The 23,553-nt window shown below is 34.4% G+C and overlaps 2 protein-coding genes and 1 non-coding gene across 3 annotated transcripts; 2 read left to right on the top strand and 1 right to left on the bottom strand.

Moving 5' to 3' along the window:
* The first annotated feature begins 12,847 nt into the window (after positions 1–12,847).
* On the top strand, positions 12,848–17,442 carry LOC110886552 (serine carboxypeptidase-like). Its single transcript, XM_022134362.2, has 7 exons — positions 12,848–13,360; positions 14,683–14,851; positions 14,943–15,062; positions 15,197–15,491; positions 16,137–16,225; positions 16,314–16,575; positions 17,028–17,442. Exons 1-7 carry the CDS (start codon positions 13,023–13,025, stop codon positions 17,282–17,284), a joined length of 1,530 nt encoding a protein of 509 aa, XP_021990054.1. The 5' UTR covers positions 12,848–13,022; the 3' UTR covers positions 17,285–17,442.
* Positions 17,443–17,558: 116 nt separating this feature from the next.
* On the top strand, positions 17,559–17,631 carry TRNAF-GAA. Its single transcript has one exon. It is a non-coding gene; the product is annotated as a tRNA-Phe (tRNA).
* Positions 17,632–17,989: 358 nt separating this feature from the next.
* Positions 17,990–22,626, bottom strand: LOC110886553 (alpha-L-fucosidase 1). Its single transcript, XM_022134363.2, has 2 exons — positions 21,824–22,626; positions 17,990–19,268 (listed from the first exon to the last, which is right to left on the bottom strand). Exons 1-2 carry the CDS (start codon positions 22,429–22,431, stop codon positions 18,263–18,265), a joined length of 1,614 nt encoding a protein of 537 aa, XP_021990055.1. The 5' UTR covers positions 22,432–22,626; the 3' UTR covers positions 17,990–18,262.
* Between the last annotated feature and the right edge of the window lie 927 nt (positions 22,627–23,553).

Raw genomic sequence — 23,553 nt, forward strand, 5'->3', positions numbered from 1 at the left:
AACTATTCAGGCTAACCCTACTCTCAAGCGCTCCCTTCAATCCATCAATCAATCGCTGTGAGTATACTCGAACCCTTTTTGCTTTAGCACTTTTGGGTGTTACATACGTTACTTATCAAAATCACAATCAAACACACTACTCAATTATTTGAACGCTGACCGATTCGCATGTATTACGTGACTAAATGAATGCTTGTTGATTGTGTTTACACGTGGAATGCTGTCTACCTGCCTTAACGATGTAGTACTATAGTTTGGACTCAGCACCCGTTCACACGGGGGTTGTTAAGGACAATTACTTGCATGGATTACGGTGGTAATCATGTATTGCGAACTGTCTCGGACAGTCAACCCGCAGTTATTGGTATCGATAGATCGATGTCGATAATTAACATGCTTCGTTTTCCTCTGTGTACGTGCTGGTTACGCGTAAACTATTTCGAACTCTATATGCTATTATGAAACTTGTATGCTCACCTTTACATTATATGTATTGACTTTATTTTAACGTATGTGACAGGTGTTTAAGATGTTTGCTTGCTAGGAAAGCGAGGCTAGAATAAAGCTCTAGAGCCCCCCCAACAAATAGTTGTCTGTCAGGAACAAGCGTCTAGAGCATAGTTGTATGTAGATCTTGTCCGACCGAGTCTTTAGGAGCATTTGAACAATATTGATATTATTCATTTAAAATCTGAGTTGTCGGAACAGAATATTTGACTGGTTGTTATCTGTAATAATTTGTTTTATTATTTGTGACACGGTATGGGACATGTTATTTAAACTAAATAGTGATGATAGTTGTTATGGAAACTTCTGGACAATCTGTTTCGCTCAGTGTCATGCCCCGATGATTCCGCCATCGGTTGGGGTGTAACACCACCCGATCGGATTACCACCCGACTATGTGATGTTCTAACTTCAACACTTAAACAATTTTCAACATGTTCAATGCACATGGATTGCCACCCGGTCGGATTGCCACCTGATCAAGTGACCGTCCTGCGGTGAACTTGTTCTCAACCTGTGAAGCCTCGCCAATCGGATTGCCGTCCGATCGAACAGCCGTTCGATCGACCGACCTGAAAGGTAGAGATACTTCTCTATTTTCAAAATGCTACAACGAAAACTTCAAAAGACAAGCCATCATACACAAACACATCCATCCTAAACGAGATGACAATCCAATCTAGTGACCACTTGAACGGATTTCCATCCGATCGACCGGCCACCTAATCGGATTGCCACCTGATCGGATTATCGTCTGATCCACTGACACTTTTTATCGTTTTACGCGCCGCTTATCGTTTATGCTATCATTCTGATCAGGCTAATCTTACTCTCTAGCGTTCCCTTCAATCCATCATCGCTGTGAGTATACTCGATCCCTTTTTGCTTTACGCACTTTTGGGTGTTACATACGTTACTTATTCTAAATCACATCGAACACACTACGCAATACTTTAACGCTAACCGTTACCGCATGTTATACGTGACTTAATGAATGCTTGTTTGTTACGTTTACACATGGAATGATGTCTACATGCCTTAGCAACGATAGTACTATAGTTTGGACTCAGCACCTGTTCACTCAGGGGTTGTTAAGGACAATTTGTTACATGGCTCACAGTGGTTAGTGTGTATTACGAACTGCCTTGGGCAGTCAACCCGCAGTCATTGGTATCGATAGGTTCATGTCGATAACTAACGTGCTTCATTTCACATTGTGTACGTACTGGTTATGCGTAATCGATTTCGAACTCTATTATATCTATTAAACTTGTATGCTCACCTTTATACTATGTGTATTGACTTTTACTTTAACGTATGTGGCAGGTGCTTAAGGTGTTTATATGTTTGGCTTGCTGTGAAATCGAGGGTAGGAAAGGTCTAGAAACGAATAAACAAATGCCTGTATTTGAAATCTGAGTTGTCGGAACAGAACAATTTGACTAGATTTTTGTCTGTAATAATTATATTACTTTTTATGTCATGGTATGGGACGTGATGCTTTAAATAATTGGTAAATATAGTTGTTATGGAAACTTCTGGACAATCTGTTTCGCTCAGTGCCGCGCCCCGATGTTTCCGCCATCGGTTTGGGTGTGACATTGCTGATGGAAAGAAAAAGTAAACACATAATCGCACTTTCAAGCAATAAGTAAATTTGTTCCTACTTTCCTTGTATTCACAGGGATTTATGTACGTTTACAATTAGGGGTGACAAATTGTGTCTTAGCAGGTTTAATACGTCTCTGACGACGCGAACAATACAAGTGCTAAACGTGAATACGACTCATTTAACTACTTTAAATCCGATGTCTATAACATAATTTTACATTTTATGTACTAAGAAGGTAAATAATCACATGTTGTATTTTTTTTTAATAAACATATCTAATGATGTCTTATACAGGTACCTAATTGTTAGTCGGATTTAGTAGTGAGTGACACATTTTTGTCCAAGTATGCATCCCAAAAGTTATATTATTAAATATAAATATATAAAGTACGTTCTAGATATACAATTATCAACTATTGTTAATAGTGGTTTTGTTGTGGAACGACGACCTACTAGCAATGTATAGAGAAGAATGGAAGAATGGGAGATGGATTTCTTATTGATTGATTTCAACATCATATACAAATGTCATTATATATAGGCCCTTACATTAGTACAATAGTAACTAAAGAGATAGAAGTTATAGAGGTGGATAGTCACTACATAATGGATGCACTAAAGGGATAGGAGTTATAGATGTGGATAGTCACCACATAACGGCTACATTCATAACACTCCCCCTTGACTATCCACATGATATACTATTCTTTAATACGCTTGGTGATGCTGCCTCGTTAAAAACCTTGCTAGGAAAACCCAGTGGGACAAAACCTCAGCTAAGGGAAAAAGAGTGCAGCGCGCATTTTCTCCCCCTGATACTTTTGGATCAGATATGTTGCCTCATTAAAAACCTTTACTAAGAAAACTCAATGGGACAAAACTTAGTCAATGGAAAAAGAGTGCAACTTGAATAAGTCTCCCCCTCATTTTAACATGTATACTTTAAGTGACGTGTGTCCATCTTCCTTGAAAGTCGAATAAAGCCTTTGTAGTGAATGATTTGTTGCTTGATACCTTAATGTGCAATCCTTTATGTTGAGCAATGTTGTATAATCTTCTAACGAGACTTTAGGTGCCTCTTTCCAAAAATTATCATATGTCCATGACTGTGTTTACATTCCTGCATCTACAAGACTAACCAAACTTGTTTTGATGGGTTAGTAAAATATAATCAAATATCGTTTATACCTGACATGTTTCTTTGAACTCATTCCAATGTCTCTTCGCTTGACACATGTTATATCATGATAATAAGCACAAATGAAAGATATTATAACCAAACATAGCTAGCAAAAGATATTAATGCACTTATGCATTTAACGATGGACCTTCTAGAATGAGAATCTCTACTTTGATAGGAGATGATAATAGGCATTTCTTATAACAAATGACTTAACAACCTTTAAAATACTTAAAGGTTCAACTATGTCCATACTAAAATATCCAAACATCATCTTCAAGATATACTTGAGGGATTAGTAAAATATAATTACCTATATACTCGAACTGCAGTTCGATAATAATTAGACCGTGCCAAGGTCATTCAAAATTCTCCCTCTAAAAGCTCGACAATTTCTCTCGATGATGCCTAGACATCATCACTGTAAACTGCGATTATAGTGAACTTTTAAAAGTAGAACGTCGATAAAACATGGCTAATTTAATCAAACTTATATCCCTCTTTATGCGAATATCTCGAGTTGTACAGCACTCGTTTCGACTATTTGGTCCATACGTATTTTTTCAACTTCATATAATATGTTCTCGAGGTTTTGACATCACCAATGCTTCTAGCATTATCAATCCATGAGGGAATTCTTTCCGTCTTATCCAAATATGCATGTGCTTTCACTCTTAGAAGTTTTGCTATACAAACTTGCCCAACTTGCCCTTTTAACACATAGATATCTATATCATATGCAAAAATATCAAGAACAATTGTTTTTATATCCAAAATTCATATTGTACCATGTTTGTACACTGTATACATTGAGATGCCATAATAACCAGGTACATATTTTCTATGTATGTTTATTAGAGTATTGGTGCACTATAATTACATCCATAAGGTGTTTCAATTAACCTCTTAAGCAATCAAATACATTAGGATACTCATGGGGAGTTCCAATTATATTCAATTCAATAACATATACAATATGTATATGTATTCAGATCTGAATTTATATAATAATCATAATATTCTCGAGAACTTATTTTATATGACTTAGTATCAAGTGATACATAACTTTCCTAAGACGCATGTCAATTCTCTTTTATATATTACCAGACTAATAAGATATTGGAAAGTCAATGCATCCACCACTGGAGAATAAGTTTTCTCATAATGAATCATAGGTCTTTGTGAAAATTCTTATGCCACTAATTTTGACTTATATCACTTAATTTGATTTTCACATGATTCACGTAAAAGACACTTTTGTATCCAACATATTTTACAACTTCAGTTGTATGGACTGTTGGTCCAGAAACTTTCCAATTCATTAGAGAACTAAACTCTGCCTTATTTGCGTCTTTCTATTTTGGCCAATCATTTCTTAATATTCATTCATAGGCAGATCATAAATCTTGATCCTTATCATTTAATCATTATAAGCGCTACATTATATACAAAAGTATAACGACGTCGATTTTTATTTCGATTCCATACATATCTTAGACATGATACAACTTAGCGAGATCTCTTTATTTTTAGGTACCTGGGGTTCTTCTTGAACCATCATGTCTATTGTCCCTTCAGGGGATCTTATTACTGTAACCTCGACTTGACCATCTTAATTACTTGCTCCAATTTTTGAGGAATTATATTGTTGGAATCAACTACTCTACCACGCTATAGGCGTGCAATAGACTCATTACAAAAATATGTGGTTGTCCTCTTGGGACACAACGATTACTGGAGCATAAGCAGTTGATTATGTGACTTACTTAGTCACTCGATTTAGGTCAGTGAACTTGTCTGGTAATTTGTTTTTTAATATTGGTAAATGAATTATCCTTTGAACTTCTAGTTCATAGTTTATAGTCTGAGGATCAAGATGACATGATTTAGGTCAGTGAACTTGTCTGGTAATTTGTTTTTTAATATTGGTAAATGAATTATCCTTTGAACTTCTAGTTCATAGTTTATAGTCTGAGGATCAAGATGACATGATAATTCATTTCACTTTTCACTTTCCAACTGCTTGTTATCTCCCCCTAATGTTGGGAACATTCATTCACTAAAGTGAAAACCAATGAGCCATAAACAAATTTCTCACTAATGGCTTTAAGTATTCAATCATAGACGATTATCTATACCCAACATATTCTCAAACTTTTTAGAAGTCCCATCTTTGTGCGATGTGGTGGATGAGTTTCAATATATGTTGCACAACCAAAATCTTTGATGAGACATCTTTGGTTCCTGACCAAAAACCAACTGTACGGGGAGAACTATAACTTATTGGCTTGATGTGAATTGGTACTATATATAAAATTACATGTACCTAAATGAACTTTTGCTCATCTCATGATCATTGGCTTTGTAACCAATAGTAGACGTTTAGTGATCATCTCAACAATAACACTTATTCCAATGATCGCTAATAACTTGGGAATCAAATTCACTAATTATCAAATAAATATACTAATCTGGATTAATATGCTTGCTATCACATTAGCAAAGCCATAATCACACAAGCTTCATGTTGTGGATTTGATAACCATTTAGACGATGCATCGATTTAAAACACTAAATGGTATCATGTTGGGATATGCATATCCTTTAATTGCTTCCAGAATATTTAGGTATACACACCCTAGTTTATTTTGCAAATATATAATTTCCCTTGAGAGCAAACATTACATGCTAATTATTATCTTGAAGAATCTTCTAGTTCTTCATTATGTTTCACATCATCATTGACTCAGTGTGGTCTAACCGATCATGCCAACTAATTAAATAATTATGATCCATAAACTTTTGGATTATGATCGCATATGTATTACTTGTATGTATGTAATACAAAATATAAGATATGAGAGGATGTATTATAACTTCGTAGTTTAAACCATCATGTTATATGGTCATTCCTTAGTTTGCCACTTTTGGTGGTCGATCTCAATATTAAAATGGTTGTCAAAATGAGGATAATTACAATTTCCTCAGTTACCATGATCATGACCTTAATAACGATCATTGTATAGTCATTGTACTATTAACATGGTTGATTTTATCACATGATCATCATAACAATTTCCTCAATTACCATCATCACGAACTTTACACCAATTATTATATCATCACATACTATTCAAAGAATAGATTATACCCATACAACATTCATGGTGGCATCATTACAATTTTCTTAGTTATGTATATGATCATAACCTTTGAATTGATCATTATATCATCACATTCACATCAGGGAATGGATTACAACCACAGAACTTTCATGCTTGTTGTTTCAATCTTTATATATATTCTTTAACAATCTTGGTACTTCAATAGCTTATATGATATTTGACGATGGAAATTGTTTTGCTCAATGGATTATGATATAGATTTTTTCTCATCACATGAGATAAATCGAGATGTAGTTATATAACCGAGACATTTATACTTATCGGTTTAAAATCTTACAAGATTCGATAAACTCGTAATAAGCTTTGAGAAGTTGGACACTCCAGGTGTATTTTTATGTAAACCTTGACCACAATTCAATCGTTTTTATAGCTTGTGATCATATACCACAACCATGGTCACTTTGATGTCCCCTTCCAAGCTTCACAGCTTTTCATTCTTTACTCGATCACACGAATATGAAATCATTTCGAATTTTTCATACCCTTTTAGTGATATTGCTACCTTAGTGCATATATCAAATATGACAAATTAAAATTTCCTATAGTTTTCCTCATAAACAATCTTCCTTTACATATAATATAAACTGAGAAATAGTAACATGACCGAGTCATATAAGATCTATCAATCCAAATTTTTTTTGACCGTCCATAAACTGATAATGAAATTTAGGGAGTATGACATATATAAACATATTTATGATATTTAAATATAAGCTATCTATTGAAGAGAGTACACATGTCATAGAGTCGAATTTTACAATGTAAGACATTATATTGTGTCATATAAAACAAACTAGTTATGCTAGAAAGAGTGTCATATAGGATTCCTTTTTATTAGTCATAAATATACATAACACAACTTATATCATAGATATGTCACCAACAGTCCATACAAATTTTAACGTATACCATCATAACTTCAGCCATAGAACAAGTTTTATAATGATAAGTGCACCGATTAAACTTATTAAATAGAAAAATAAAATATTATGTAAAAGGTTTTCTGTTAACACACTTATAAATATGAATGGAGATAAACCTTTTGGTTTATTTATAGTCAATTACTTACTCTTAAGTATAAATGCATACTAATTTGAATATATTACACAAAAAAAAGACCTAAAATGCATATTAAATACAATAACCTTTTCATCTCTAGACGTATTAAGTTCATCTATAATGTTATACAAGATAATATTTTGAGTAGATAAATCATAACACATTTATCAGGGTATTTATGTAAGATAAAAATCATAAGATGATTAGCAACAATACATTTAATACAATTAAAAGATAATAGTGAACAAAATCTTTTAAATTATATAGAAATCCTCCTAAAATAAATACCACTTTTTATTATCATAAATGGAGAAAGCCACGGAACAACAGCCTTACACATATCTACAAATACTATAAGAAATTTGTTACAACAATCTTACACATATTTATAAATACTATAAGAAATTTGTTAATTATTTATTATATTAATTTTCTTTTCAAATTTCTTAAGAACGTGCATGCTTCATATATATTTTCCTACTTATACAAGATAACGATAAATTGATTAATAATATTTTAATTGTAGCATAATCCATATGAAAAAAAAGGTATGACACTAAATTCAAATAATTTCAAATTTGAAATAAATACAAGCATACCATATATCACAATGAAAGGTCGTGATTTTATAATATTAAAACTAAATGAAATAACAAGGCAAAATTATTTATCTTAAAACTTATTGAAATCACAAGATAAAATTGTTTTTAATATTATAATTCATTGAGGCGGTTCCTAAGGGGCTAAGGTTATTTTCCCACAAGAAAATTCTAAACCGTCGAAAATCACCCAAACCCATTTTATGATTTCCATGCTATTGCTAATAGTTCATAATTATCTAGCTATTAACTGGTCTAATTAATTAATATAAAAATCTAAAAGTCCCGAGTATATACGTATAAAATAATAATGTTTATGTATTACCTTCAACTCGGTTAACATTTAGGCAATAAATTCTTTGCGGTTAATTTAGATTTGATTCATTCTACGAATATTGATTTTTTTCGGATATTCATATGTATGTGTTCAAAACAATTCATTCGTCTTTCTAAGAGAATAAATTTTAAAACTGACAATCACTTTGTTGATTTTGGTTTCGTAAGTAATCGCACATAGCACATATTTGGCTGGAAATAAAGTAATTTATTAATACCTCTTATCCGACACCTGGTTCGTTCTTGTGCATGGATGGGAAATCAATTTGTAGCATAACTTCATGCGATATTTGACCTTTTCAACTCCGAAATTGATGCTTCATGCGGCTTATGTTCACTAGAAACCATGAAAGGGGATTGGGTTTCGATGTAAGCGTTTTCGTGCTGATAACGTGTTGTGAAACGACGACCTACTAGCAATGTATAGAGAAGAATGGAAGAATGGGAGATGGATTTCTTATTGATTGATTTCAACATCATATACAAATGTCATTATATATAGGCCCTTACATTAGTACAATAGTAACTAAAGAGATAGAAGTTATAGAGGTGGATAGTCACTACATAATGGATGCACTAAAGGGATAGGAGTTATAGATGTGGATAGTCACCACATAATGGCTACATTCATAACAGGTTTGATTTTATTTATTTATTTTTGTTTTTTTTTTTGTATGTTTGTATATATTTACTATTAAAGTTCAGCATTGACACATACAACCCCAACTTTCTAATGACTTTGTAATCGAGTTTTACGTTTTTATCTTTATGTAGATGTGGGTATAAATTTAAGTTGATTTACGTTTCGATGTAAATTTTTCTGGAAATGAGTTAGGTCATATATAATATGTTTTCATGCTTATTTTTATGTATATTTTCAGTTGATCTATGTTTTAACGTAAAATTTTTACGAAACGCCACGACAACGTGCGGGGCAGTTTACTAGTTGTATAAAATTTGTATGATTTAGAAACGATGAAAAATTAATTTAATTATGTAAATACTTATAATAATATAAAATTTATCTAATTTATATTTAGTTGATTTAAATTTAAATAGAATAAAACGTAGTAACATAAGAATTTTAAATCGGTGACCAAATTTCAGGGGTAACGTTCATTTTTTTACCGTACTTTATACAATGTAAACAAATACCTAATTGATTTCTTTTCTTCGGTTTTTGAAAGATTAAAATAGAGCCATTACATCCTCTTCTTTTACTTTATCAAAAGTTCCTCTTTCTACCACACATATTAAAGCATTGTTCAAATATTACTCACCTATTCAATTGCGTAAATCCATATTCCAAGTTCCAAGTACCCTATTTTTAGAAGAAACAAAATGTAAACCATAATCAATTGCACAAAAAGTCACAGGTGAGGATCAAATGAGAAGAAAATTATTGAAAGAAGAAAAAGAAGAAATGACATACTGTTAAAATACTAATTCATTTATAACTCATCTCATTAATTTTTCTCTATTTAATTAATTAGTCAACTAATTATTAATTATCTTACATATAATCTATAAAACCTACACATATCAAAATTTTTCTACATATACCCTACACATTATATAATTTTATCCTACACACGTCGAGATTTATCCTACACACCTCGAAATATATCCTACATACATCGTAATTTATCTTACAAACATTGTAATTTATTCTACACTTTAAATTAAGTTGTTTTTTAATTCGAAAAAAGTATATGTTTTGAAAAGGAGTTACAAATTTAATTTACTTAGTTATTAAAGATGAAGAATACAAATTAATGATCTATGTAATTTTAGCAATATACTCTTAAAATAAAAATAAAAATAAATATTAAATGAAATAAAATGAAACATTTTTATTGGTTGAAACTTCTTTTTTTTTCTTCTTATAAAGAATTTATTCTCATTTGAACCCTCCATATCGCATATAAACCTTAACCAATTACACATAAACCCAAAAACCAATTACACAGAAATCCTAATCAAATCCAATTTCCACATAAACCATGATCCAATGTAAACCATAATCAATGTATTTCATATAAACAATAAAAGTTTAGAACTAGAACTGGATTAGTGGAAGACTACTAAAATTGTAAGAGTGGGTCGGACTTGGGAGGCGGTCGGAAGACGGGTTGGAGGGTGGCCGACCGGACGTCAGGATCAGGCCGAAACAAGCCGGGCCTTATCGAGCTCAAATCGAGCTTGAGCCTAAAATAGTGGTCGTTTATTTATCGAGCTCGAGCCTGGCATGTGAAGCTTGTTAGGCCCGCTGAGCCTTATCGAGCCCTAGTGTAATATTAGTTTTTATTAATATTTAGTAACATATACCCTTTATTTAAAGTTGTCCAGTAAACGAGCGCGAGGGTCACTTATTGAGCTCGCAAGCCTAAACGAACCTATTATTTATATTTAGTATTTTAATTAATAGATGATAAACGAGCTGAACTCGAGCTTTGATAACAAAGCTCAAACCGAGCCGAGCTAATATATTAAAACATTATTTTTAACTTCAAGATAAATAGATAATATTATTAGTTGAAACGAAAAAAACCAACGGGGTGGTGGTCCATTGGCCAAGACAAAGCCTTTAAAAAAACCTAGGTTGGGAAGGGGAAGGTCTTGGGTTCAAGTCCCACAAACGACAAGAGATTAAAGAAATTAGTCGTTCAAAAAAAAATTTGAAACGAAAATAAATAGCTAATTAAAGAAACACTAAGTCTAATTGGCAGGAATAGGCCAGTAATATCTCGACGGGGTTATCTCCAAATCTTTTATCTCCAAATCTCTTATCTTGATCAACGTAAGTTGGAGTCTCCTAAGTGTGATATATAAAACTCAAACAACACCACGAACTCATTACAAGAATAAGAGGTGAGGGCTCTTCTCGTAACCACCTTACGACGTGAGAATAAATATTGTTCTTTCTAGAGAAAAAGGAAGCAAGTGTGTGTTAAGAGTAAGAGAGCAAGAAATCAGATCCTTCAACCTTTGGTGAAGGTTGATATTTATAGCCGAATGGTTGCAAAAGGAGGATGGCTGATTGGACGAGACGTCGTTATCAAGTAATATCCATTTGGTCCACTATGTCGTGGCAGTTAAGTGCGCAAAGGTGGGAGTACGATCGCGCGTCCTGATTGGCTACACGTTGCTTTCATGATGTACTACTTGTCTCGTCTGTCATCAGCTGTTAGTGGAGATTAAGAAGAAGTGAAATGGTGTACGTTGATCGGTCTAACGTCGCTTTCGTCTGTACTTCTTGTTTCCTGCATGATTGCACGTCGTGGGGATTTTCATGTACAGTAGCTAGCGAACGTTGATTGGTTGTAGGTCCTTTTCACTTGTACTAATTGTCTCCTCTGTGTTGTTGTAGTCCCGCGCCCACAGGAGTTGCTTTCAGCGAAATATTGTGACCAACTAAGTGTTTTTAGATTAAGCGTGAATATGGTACTGCGCTCATGAGAGTTCGATCGCAACCCACATGGCAGCTAGAACCATACCCCTTTATTAATTAAGATTTAAGTAAAAAACAGATAAAGTGGCAGCTAGAAGCTTCACTAATTAAGGTTTAAGTGAAAAACAAATAAAGATATACTTCAAATTTCCGGGTTTTCTTTAAGTAAACAAATATTCAAGAAAACAATGCATGTGAATTTGTGAAATGATTGATTTGTGACCACAATGGTTTATGCCGGATTTTGTATTTTAATTCTCAAGATTATTTCAAATTCTATGTACTCACAATGATAAGTATAAGTATATTTTTATAAACTAATATAAGATTATGAAAATTGTTGTTAAATATTAAATTATGCTAAAATTGGGAAAAAAAAAACCCGTTGAGTTCGAAATCCGCATACCATAGAAGTCAGGCCAGTCTAATGCATTGTCACATGATTTGGTCCTTTAAAACGCACCTCCGACTCAAAAGGGCAAAGGCCAAACAAACAACACACCCCTGACCCAAACAGGCAAAAAAAAAAAAAAAAAAAAAAAAAAAAAAAAAACATTTGCTATCAACCCTGTATCACTAGCTAACGCCTTCATTTTTTTTTTTTTTTTTTTTTTTGCTAGCATATCAAATTGTTTGTAATAAACAAACGGCATTGTTTAAGGTAAAAAATCTAATAAACATAAACCTTTGGTGTTAGTTATCCCAAATAAACATAAACCTTTGGTGTTGGTTATCCCAAATACTGAAATACATATAAATTATAACCAAACTTATTTTTTCTTATTATCATATACATATCTTATTCAAAATTTAAAATAGTTGTTACCATGTGAATTTTAAAAGGAAAAAAATATGATGAAGAATTAGAGTCAAATGTTTGGGATAAATAATACAAATGTTGAAACCTTTTCAATGTGTCACAAAACAATGGAAATAATTAACATCATCTATCTCTCTCACACACATAATGTGTGTGGAAAAAAAACCTATTCACACCTCAAGAATCACAAAACACAATTAAACACTATATAAGCATACATCATGCCCCCACACACCACCCAAAAACAAACTTCTTTCTTCTATCTTCACAATCATGGGTGCTCCTCATATTCTCCATCTCATACCTCTTATTCTTGTTTGCATTTCATCTTCATTTGCAAGAACTATTCCTTCTTCATTTCATCATTCAAAATCTTTGAGAAAAACAAGCCACCAACTCATCAAAGACCTCAATTTGCATCCAAATCTTGATGTTAACATCCTTAAGTCCTACAACCATTCTTCATATATAGATCAAGAACTCAAAGTTACACAATCCGAGATTGTCGAAAAACGATTATCTCTATCGGTTCTTGGTGACTCGGGTGCCACCGTTCATGATCTTGCTCAACATGCTGGATATTATCGCATTCAACATACCGTTGATGCCCGGTATGTATTCATCAATATATAACCTTTTATTTTAGTATATGTAAAGATGTTAAACTTTGTGGATTCAAAAAGTCTTTATGCAATTTAAATGTGTTTTTGATCAAGAAAGATAGATACTAATCACTTTTAGTTTATGAGTATTATGTAAAGATTCTAACTTTTGAAAGATAACCTGCCCTTTGAAAATATCTTGATGATTAAGAAAAAGTTAGGAATAATAGGTGGGAATAGAGCTTTATTCTATTGGTTGGTAGCTTTTCTTTTCTCATAATAATCTTTAAAAGTATTAGTTAATGATTGGAGTATGTATTGGATTTATGCATGGTATCTTTGAAAAAGTCTAAATATTTATACATGTAGGTTGTAATTTCAATAAATTGTCGTGCTTATTCAGTTTAAATCTCTTTAGTCAACTTTAATACACAATGTGATTGACTTGATGATATATACATATACATAATTGTATAAATATATACAAGGCTGCTTACTCTAAACTATATTAAATCAAAAGAAATTGAAAGTGACACATGTATTATAGGACGAGGGTGAGATGCGTCTATGACTGAAAACGTAAAATTCTGACAGCAAAAACACATAGGTCTAATATGTTGTTGTATGAGTTAGACATAGGTATACTGAATGAAGGCTTAAGTAAGACGCACTATATAAATGGTTCACGCACGGTGATTAAAAAAGCTTTTATATATATATATATATATACACATATAGCATGTTGTACTTGAGTTAATGAAAAAAAATATTTAGTTTTTCGGTATAATATTTTTAAAATATATGATAAAAGTATATTAAAGTTAGTTATATTTAAAAAATCAAAAGATAACAACTCTGTCTATTACCTTTTGCCCCTGTGGCCATAGGCCCACAACAAACTTTCATATTATTACAAAACTAGCAAATTCCCCCACGCTACACAACAAAGATTTGGTCGGTGTATGTACGTTACGTTTCGATATTAGTAGGGTAGCAACACTCGATAAAACAACCAAAAGAGAAAATCCAAATTATTTCTCTAATATATATCATAGATGAAAAGCTCTAAACGACACTACCAATAATATAAACATTTCAAAATTGAAGCGAAAAAAAAAAATTTAACGCAACCGCACATTTAGTCTTTATAAAAGAATGAACAAACGAAAGTTATAAGAAAAAGACAAAACTAAATGGTTAAAAACGTGTATTATTTATAGCATAAGGTCTGTAATTGAAGTGTATACAAAAGTCAAAGTTACCGAAGTTAGTGCTATTAGCTATAGGGTTAAAAAAAGATATTATTATGGTGTTTTTATTTGATTTTGCAGTATGTTTTACTTCTTCTTTGAATCAAGAAAGTCCAAAGCTGACCCAGTGGTCATATGGCTAACTGGAGGACCAGGATGCAGTAGTGAACTGGCTCTTTTCTATGAAAATGGCCCCTTTAAACTCACCAACAACTTGTCTCTTATCTGGAATGACTACGGTTGGGATAAGGTTCATTTAACCAAAACGAAACTCTAATAACATTTCGAACCATAAACTTCAAACGTATTTATCGACACTCACTAGCTACTTTTCGTGACAGGTTTCTAACTTGATATTCGTTGATCAACCGACAGGAACCGGTTTTAGCTATAGTTCTAGCGATGAAGACATCCGCCATGATGAAACTGGTGTCAGCAATGATCTTTACTTCTTCTTACAGGTTTGTGGTTAGATTAATATATCTTTTGTCTTTTAAGCAACACCCTTATATTGGAGGACGTGCATGCGGGAGCCTTGTGCACCAGGTTTGCCCTCGTATTGTTGATTAATCTAGAAAATTTTGCATGAATTTAGGCATTCTTCAAAGCGCACCCGGATTATGTCAACAATGATTTTTACATAACCGGAGAATCGTATGCCGGGCATTACATCCCGGCATTTGCTGCTCGAGTTAACGAAGGAAACAAGAACAAAGAAGGGATTCATATAAACTTAAAGGGTTTTGGAATCGGAAATGGGATTACAGATCCTGGAATCCAGTATAAATCTTACACGGATTATGCTTTGGCTAATAAGTTAATTTCACAATCAGATTACACACGAATAAACCGACAAATCCCAGAATGTGAAGTGACAACTAAAGAATGTGGTAAACACATATGTCTAGCTATTTTAACTTTCTTTAGAGTAACACTTTTGTTAAAGATTAGTAATACCTGATTCCCTCTAGCTAGGGCTGGCAATCCGACCTGTTAAGAGACAAACCCGAAACAAGTAAACATGAACCTGAACCTGATAATAAACAAGTTACATAAAATGACCTGTTAAGACATGAAAAAGTTACCAACGTATCATACGACCTATTAAGACACGAACACTACCTGTTATTAAATATATAAACTTTACTTACAGGTACTTTTTTATTTATAATTAGGATACCCACATATTTTTTTTTATAAAATTATAAAGATGTGATCAATGGGTCTTAACAGGTTAACAGGTTAAGACACGAAATTAAACCGGTCTTAATGTATCAACCTGTTATAGACACGAAGCCTGTTAACTTCGTGTAGGTTTGTGTCGTGTTATTGTGTTCGTGTAGAAATTGCTAGCCCTACCTCTAGCAGAGGTCTTAAGTTCGAATCTTTTTTCCATTTGTTTGGCTTCATGTCATAATCCCTTAAAAGCCACCTGGCCCAGCGCAAGTTGCGATTTACCTGACCCTGTTGGTTACCAACGAAAAAAAAGAGTAGTTAGACTGTTATTGTGATCATTTGTGTCATTGTGTCTCTAGGTACAACCGGTACAACCACATGTATACAGGCGTTGGATGCTTGTCAGCAAATTTTCGACGATATATTGAACATCGCAGGCAATATAAACGTAAGAACAAACAATGTTAAATTGTTAATTACCCTAGAAACATAATCATTTAATATTAGATATATGTTTTCTTATTCTCTATTTGTAGTATTATGATATCAGGAAGCAATGCGAGGGGAGTTTATGTTATGATTTCTCGAAAATGGAAAACTTTCTGAGTCAAACATCGGTGAAAACAGCGCTAGGTGTACCAAGCGACATAGATTTTGTTTCGTGTAGCGATACAGTGCACAATGCAATGTTAAATGACTGGATGAGAGATCTTGAAGTTGGTATTCCCGCACTTTTGGAGCAAGGAATTGAGTTGCTTGTATATGCAGGAGAATATGATCTTATTTGCAATTGGCTTGGTAACTACTTGATCTAAGGTTCTTAAATAATATCTATATCTATACTATATAATAAAAGAAACTAATGTGGGACACACGTCATTCATTGGAGATATCTATTTTATAGTTTTCTCGTCTTTCTCTCCTACTTAATTATAGATAATTATTTTGTTAATTAAATTATTTAAAACTTCATAGATAATATATATATATATATATAAATACATATATATCCATTTTTTTATTTTAAAAATTACAAAACGATTAATTATGACATTTTTATTATCGAATAGGGGCGGACCTACCTTAGGGGAAGGGGTAGCCTCCGCTACCGCTTGGCGCTCCGGCGGTAGTGTAAATTTTGGAAAAATTTGACTTTTTTTGACCTTTTCGTTACCGCTTTTTTATAAAACGTTACCGCTACGAAGATTTTCTAGATCCGCCACTGTTATCGAATATTGGGAAATTTGTAGGAAATTTGAGATGGGTTGACGCAATGGTGTGGTCTGGTCAAAAAAGGTTTGTTGAGGCTTCGAATGTTTCGTTTGTTGTTGGTGGGAAAGAAGCTGGAGTAATGAAGAATTATGGGCCGCTTACGTTTCTTAAGGTTCATAACGCTGGACATATGGTTCCAATGGATCAACCGGTTGCTGCGTTACATATGTTGCAGCTCTGGACTAGCGGAAAACTTACTACAACGAGAAAGGGGGTGTTTAGTTCCCATAATTGAACAAAAAAAAGTATTGAACACATAAAGATTTTATACTTGTAACTGTTTGAAGTCTTTGTTATTTTACTTGTAATTAGACATCAATTTGCGCAAGTATTTACATGTAAGAAAGAAAGATATCAATCAAAGACTCTTTTTAAGTGTTTTCATTTCTTTAAGTATATTGTTGTTGATATGGTGAAGGTGAATTATGATTCGTTTTCATGGCTGCTGGCTCCAACTTGGCTGAAAGTGTATCTTTTGTATATATTAATCCAAGAATGTTAAACATGAAGCGGGGATAGCTCAGTTGGGAGAGCGTCAGACTGAAGATCTGAAGGTCACGTGTTCGATCCACGTTCACCGCAAATATTTTTTCGAAAATGCTTTTTGTGTTTTTATACTAGTTTTTGTCCCGCCCGCGTTGCGGGGCACTAAGCCAAGTATTTCTCTCTCATAACACAATCTCAAAAAAATTACATCGTGTCAACCAATTGAAACAAAACATTACCATACTTTTGCTACAAAAAACTAAAACGATGGAAAGACTATAATTTTAAACTCGAAACAAAACTGTAATTTTCAGGACAAATGAGCATGTGTCAGGCATGTCTGGACGAATAAAAATTACATTTTTGCCCGCCCGCGTTACGGGACGTTAAAATCGAATATTTCTTAGTTTCAGTTTCATAACATGTATGCATATATTTGGTAAATCTTTAAAAATTTATCACTTAATCGTTTGAGGTAACGAAATTCGTTCAACAAATGTTCATGAACAAACGATTCAGCCATGTATAAAGTATTCTGAATTGAATAATGCCTATATCAAAAGTACACTAATTTTACAACATGTTTAAATGTTCTTCATAATCAAGTATCAGCATCCAAGCATACAGCATTGCATCACGACTTTGAACGAATCGTGAATCTTGATCCCACAACTACTTACAACCGAAGATGAAGATACGACGGATCCATGGCTGCTATGCTTCTTGACTATATCGAAGAAACACGAGTATGGTTATGAACAATTTGATGCAAAACTTGACTATCATTAAAGTTAGAAAACAAGCTCGTGTTACACTTCACGGCCCGATTTATAGAAACCGTATCAACATGAACTCCCAAATAAGCAACCAACGGGTCTGCTCGAGCCTTGTCGATAACAAGCCGTAGACCCTGGGTTTTCACCATCTGGAACCGTAAAAGCCTCCTGTATCCAACTGTGGTCCCATTAAAAACTTCAGACCATCCACCGTCTTCGTTAACAACGTCTACATGAAACTTCGCAATCCTCTGCCCCATTTGAATCGGTTCTTGTATTTGTACAACGTTAAAACTCACCAGTTCTTGAAAATCAAGATATATTTCCCAAGGAGACTTGTTCTTATTCGGCGCCCAGTAAGTAAAAATACCTTCGTCTAAAATCAAACGCGCGGCGAACCGCGTATCATTATAACCACCGCGCGTGCTGCTAGCGGAAACGATAGCGGTCTTCGCTAGATTATGAGAAAAAATCGATCTTCTTAGGTCGGTAAACTCTCTAAGAACTTTAACGTCTTCTTCGGAAATAAGACCCGAAGAATTCGGTGGCACGTTTAGTAGTAAAAGACAGTTTCGCCCCACCGAATTGTAATACAACTCAAGGAGTTCCGTAGCGGATTTCGGAGACTCAGACGGGTGCCAAAACCAGCCGGGTCGGATGGACACATCACACTCGGGCGGGACCCAGTCGTGTCCGAGCTGATCACCGCCTTGCGAGTATCGGGAATCGGTGTTGCCAATGGCGGCGTTGCTGCAGTTGAAAAGGGACCAACAAGTGGTGCTTGCGTACCCACCCTCGTCACCGACCCATCTGACATCCGGACCTGCGTCGGAGAATATGACCGCACTGGGCTGCAGCTGGTGGATCAGGCTGAACCAGTTTTCGAAGAAATACTCCATGTCTTTCTCTCCTTCGCCTTTAGCACCGTCTAGCCATACTTCATTTACATTCCCGTATCTGTCACATTCAATTAGTATATAATTAGGGGTGATTATGCGATATGTGAATAATCAAAATCCATAATGTCATAACGTCATTGGCCATTGGCAGTCCCACCTTTCAAATATTTTGCCTACACCGGTCCTCAGTTAAAAGAACATAACGGAGTTAAGTTTTTTTTCCGAATTACAAACTGTTGTTTTAGGGCTTTTGATCAAAACAAGGATATGAGTTATGTAAAACTTACCTCGAAACGGTGCTCCGAACGGCTTGATTTTTGTTAATTGGAAGCTTAAACACCCGAATTGGTTTCGTCGTTTGGAGCACTATTTCGAGGTAAATTTTACATCAATCATCTCGTATCCTCATTCTGATCAAAAGCCCTAAAACATACACCGAGTACCGGTGGAGGCAAAGTATTTGAAAGGTGGGACTGCCAGTGGGAATAAAAAAAAAAGTGGGACTGCCAATGGCCAATGACGTCTATTAGGGATTATTAGGTAGCGTTCGTTTCATGGAATGGAATGGAATGGAATGGAATGGAATTAGGAAGTTTTTCTTTGTAAAATTGATCTTGGTTGGGGGAGGGAGGAATTTGAAATCCCATGAATTTCTTTAATCAATGAAATTTGTGACTATTTCAACATTCCATTCCATTCCTTCATTAGAGTGAAGGATTTCTAAGGAATGTTGAAATAGTCACAAATTTCATTGATTAAAGAAATTCATGGGATTTCAAATTCCTCCCTCCCCCAACCAAGATCAATTTTACAAAGAAAAACTTCCTAATTTCATTCCATGAAACGAACGCTACCTTAGAATCCAATTTCCCTAAATTTTATGATTAGATTAGGTTTCTTTTGTAATTATTTTCACCCTACTCCTATAAAATTTATAAATATATAAGTTGATCAATAATACACAATACCTCACGATGTTTTTATTATTCTATATGGTATTAGAGCCTTACAGTTTCGCCTTCATTTTCATAGAATAATGAAAACCGAAAACCCATTGAGATATTGTGTAGTATTGAATATTGATTGATCAACTATTTATAGGAGTCCATAATTACCAAGGAAATGTCACCAAAGTAGGCCCGTCGATTCTACTTGTACCCAATTTACCAGACCCAAACAAACCCATTACCCGAAGGCTTGTTAAACCGAATGTTGTTAGGGTCTGGTATCAGTTAGACATTTAAACATCAAAAACCCAAAGAACCCAAACCGATTTAACCCGAAACCTGATTAACCAGTGCTACATCGGTTTAACTTTTGGCATGTTATCAAGAATTCGCTGAATACACATTAATGTTCTTGTCTTGAGTTACATTAACTACCCAAATATCCCAACCCAACGAATCCGATAACCCAAAACCCAAAGAGACCGATTGTGATCCGGATCAGTCATCGGATACAACATATCACACACACACACACACACACAAAAAAAAAAAAAAAAAAAAAAAAAAAAAAAAAAAAAAAAACTGACTAACTGAACCCGAACCACCCGAACCTAAATAATAAACCTGATCAACAACCCTTAAGTCCATAGTTGTTAATGGCGAGTAGCGACAAATAGTGATAAGGTACCTATATGCTACATAGCAAATAGCAGGTGGCTGTTTTATAAATAGCGATACACTAGAAAAAAGTTTTAAAAATTTTATATGTATATTATATCAAAATACCTGCTTATATATGCTACTTTACATGTATATTTAACGAAACCTAAAATCCAGCTATTTTAAAGCTATATTTAATTGCTATATTTAAAAAAAAAAAACAAAAAAAAAAGTGCACTATCTATCGCTACAACCCTAATAGCTATTAGCGGATATTTATCCGCTAATAATAGCGAGCCTATACCTATACGCTAAGTAGCACGCTATATCTCAATTGCTACGCTCGCTATTGACAACTATGGTTGGAATCTTTCGGATCAAAAGTGTAATATCTAAACAAAAAATCCTATAAATTAACAAATATGCCCAGACCCGCACTACCCTAATAACCCGACCCAACGAACCCGATTGTGATACAGATCGATCATCGGATACAACATCACACAAAAAAACCTGAATAACCCGACCCGAACTACCTGAAACCCAAATAATACACCCAATCAACATCCCTTAACCAAATCATATATCCTAACATGGTTGTCAATAGCAGTCGCTATAGCGAATAGCTTAGCGCATAGGCCGAAGGTTGCTACACGATATGTAGCCATAAATAGCAGGATTTCAGTTATTTTTAATATTTTTTAAAATATAGATAGCGATTAAATATAGCTACAAAATAGTTGGATTTTAGGTTTTTGTTAAATATATATGTAAAATAGTGCATATAACAAGGTATTTTGATATAACACATATATATTTATCGCTATGTATCGTATAGGCGCCGCCTTATCGCTCTTTGTTGCTATTCGCTGTTAACAACTATGCATATAGATAATTACAATAAACCCCAACTAATATCTCCTTCCTAAACATGATGCAACTGATCATGAATTACCTACCAATTGGTGTCAACAACATGCAAACAAACTCAAAAAAATTGAATTACCTGGTGAGTAATTCAGTCATTTGAGCCATATAATACTCATTATACTCCAAAGTTTTCCCATAAACACCTTCATGTCTATCCCATGGAGAAAGATAAAGCCCCAATTGAACCCCATTTTCTCTAGCAGCCATAGCCAGATCACCCACAACATCACCACTCCCATTTCTCCAATTACTCGATCTGACACAATAGTCCGTGTAATCAGACGGCCACAAACAAAACCCATCATGGTGTTTGGCGGTTAAGATGACCCGAGAGAACCCGTTTTCCTTTGCAACAGTGACCCATTGGGTTGCGTTTAACTGGGTCGGGTTGAAGACTGATGGGTCGGCTTGACCCGTGCCCCATTCGGTGTCGGTGAATGTGTTGGTGCCGAAGTGGAGGAAGAGTGCCATTTCGGAGAGTTGCCATGAGAGTTGGTGGGATGTGGGTAGGGGTAGAATGGGAATTGGTGGTGGTTTTGGGAAAGATGTGGTGGTGGTGGTGGTGGTGGTGGTGGTGGTGGTGGTGGTGGTGGAGTGAGAGAGGATGGTGATGAGGATGAATATTATTCGGGTCGGGTTGGGGAGATGATATTGATGAAGATGATTTGGTTTCTTGATCTCCATTGTTGTTGTGTTTTGTTGGATGGAAGTGGGTTGACTAAAAGGAATGTGAGGTTGTTTGAAGCTATTATTGTCACTTGACCTTTGGGATTAAGTTAGTTAATATATTTAGAGTAAAGTATAAAAATGGCTCTTGTGGTTTAGATTTCTACTTTTATTTAAAAAGTGTTATAATCTCAATTATTCATTGTTGGCCTCAACAGTCCTAATTTTAAAAAAATCATTGGCAGTCAAAATTTATCCCAACTTCTATTGTGTTATTAAGTGCATGTAAGCGGATGCATCTATAAGCTCTCTATTTCCAAGTGTCATCAATGTAAATGAAATGGTTGCTAACTTAACCGGTGGAAACGCTCGTTAACTGTTGAAAAATGATCTATGAGTAGATTCTTTTACATATGTGGAATCTCATTTCAATTCTCCCTATTATTGCCTACAGTCTTCGTTGTTGTCCTGACCGTCACTTCTGCCATCACTTCTGCAATCACCATCCCCAGTCTACCAAGTTTCACTGCCACCACCGCCATCAATAGCGATTTTGGTGGTGGCAGTGGCAAGGGGTTGCGAGGGAGCGACGATGTCAATAGTAGTAGAAGTAACAATGGTCGCCATGTTGGTATGGGTGACAAGTGGTGGTAGTGGTAATGAAGGCATGGGTGGCAACGGTGGTGATGGTGGCAGGGTGGGGTGGCAAATACGACAATGATGACTGGTCAAATATTTCAATTCCTTTTTATCGCATTAATTCACAATTTGAAAGAAATCTTGAATTCTTTTACATGAAGTGATTTGAATGAATGAATTCATTTTTACAAACAAATACAATAAGAACGGAACTCGAATACCAATTTTGTTGAATCTCGCCAACAAAACACACTTTAGAGTCGATAAAAGAATTTAATGTAGTCGATTGATCTTCATGAGTGTCGATTATGACAGACTCTTTGTCTTCTTAACACCATATGTAAAGCATCCACAAAGCTAAGAGCTACAAACCTTCACCTTAGCATGTCAAGTCAGATTTCAAACCTTCATCAAAACCCTTCATTTTTCCCGTATCACTGTAAAGAATTCAAATCTCATTAAAAAATATAAACATTTTATTATATGTGAGAGGGGGCCCCA

Source organism: Helianthus annuus, chromosome 13, assembly GCF_002127325.2.
Source record: "Helianthus annuus cultivar XRQ/B chromosome 13, HanXRQr2.0-SUNRISE, whole genome shotgun sequence".
Lineage (NCBI taxonomy): Eukaryota > Viridiplantae > Streptophyta > Magnoliopsida > Asterales > Asteraceae > Helianthus > Helianthus annuus.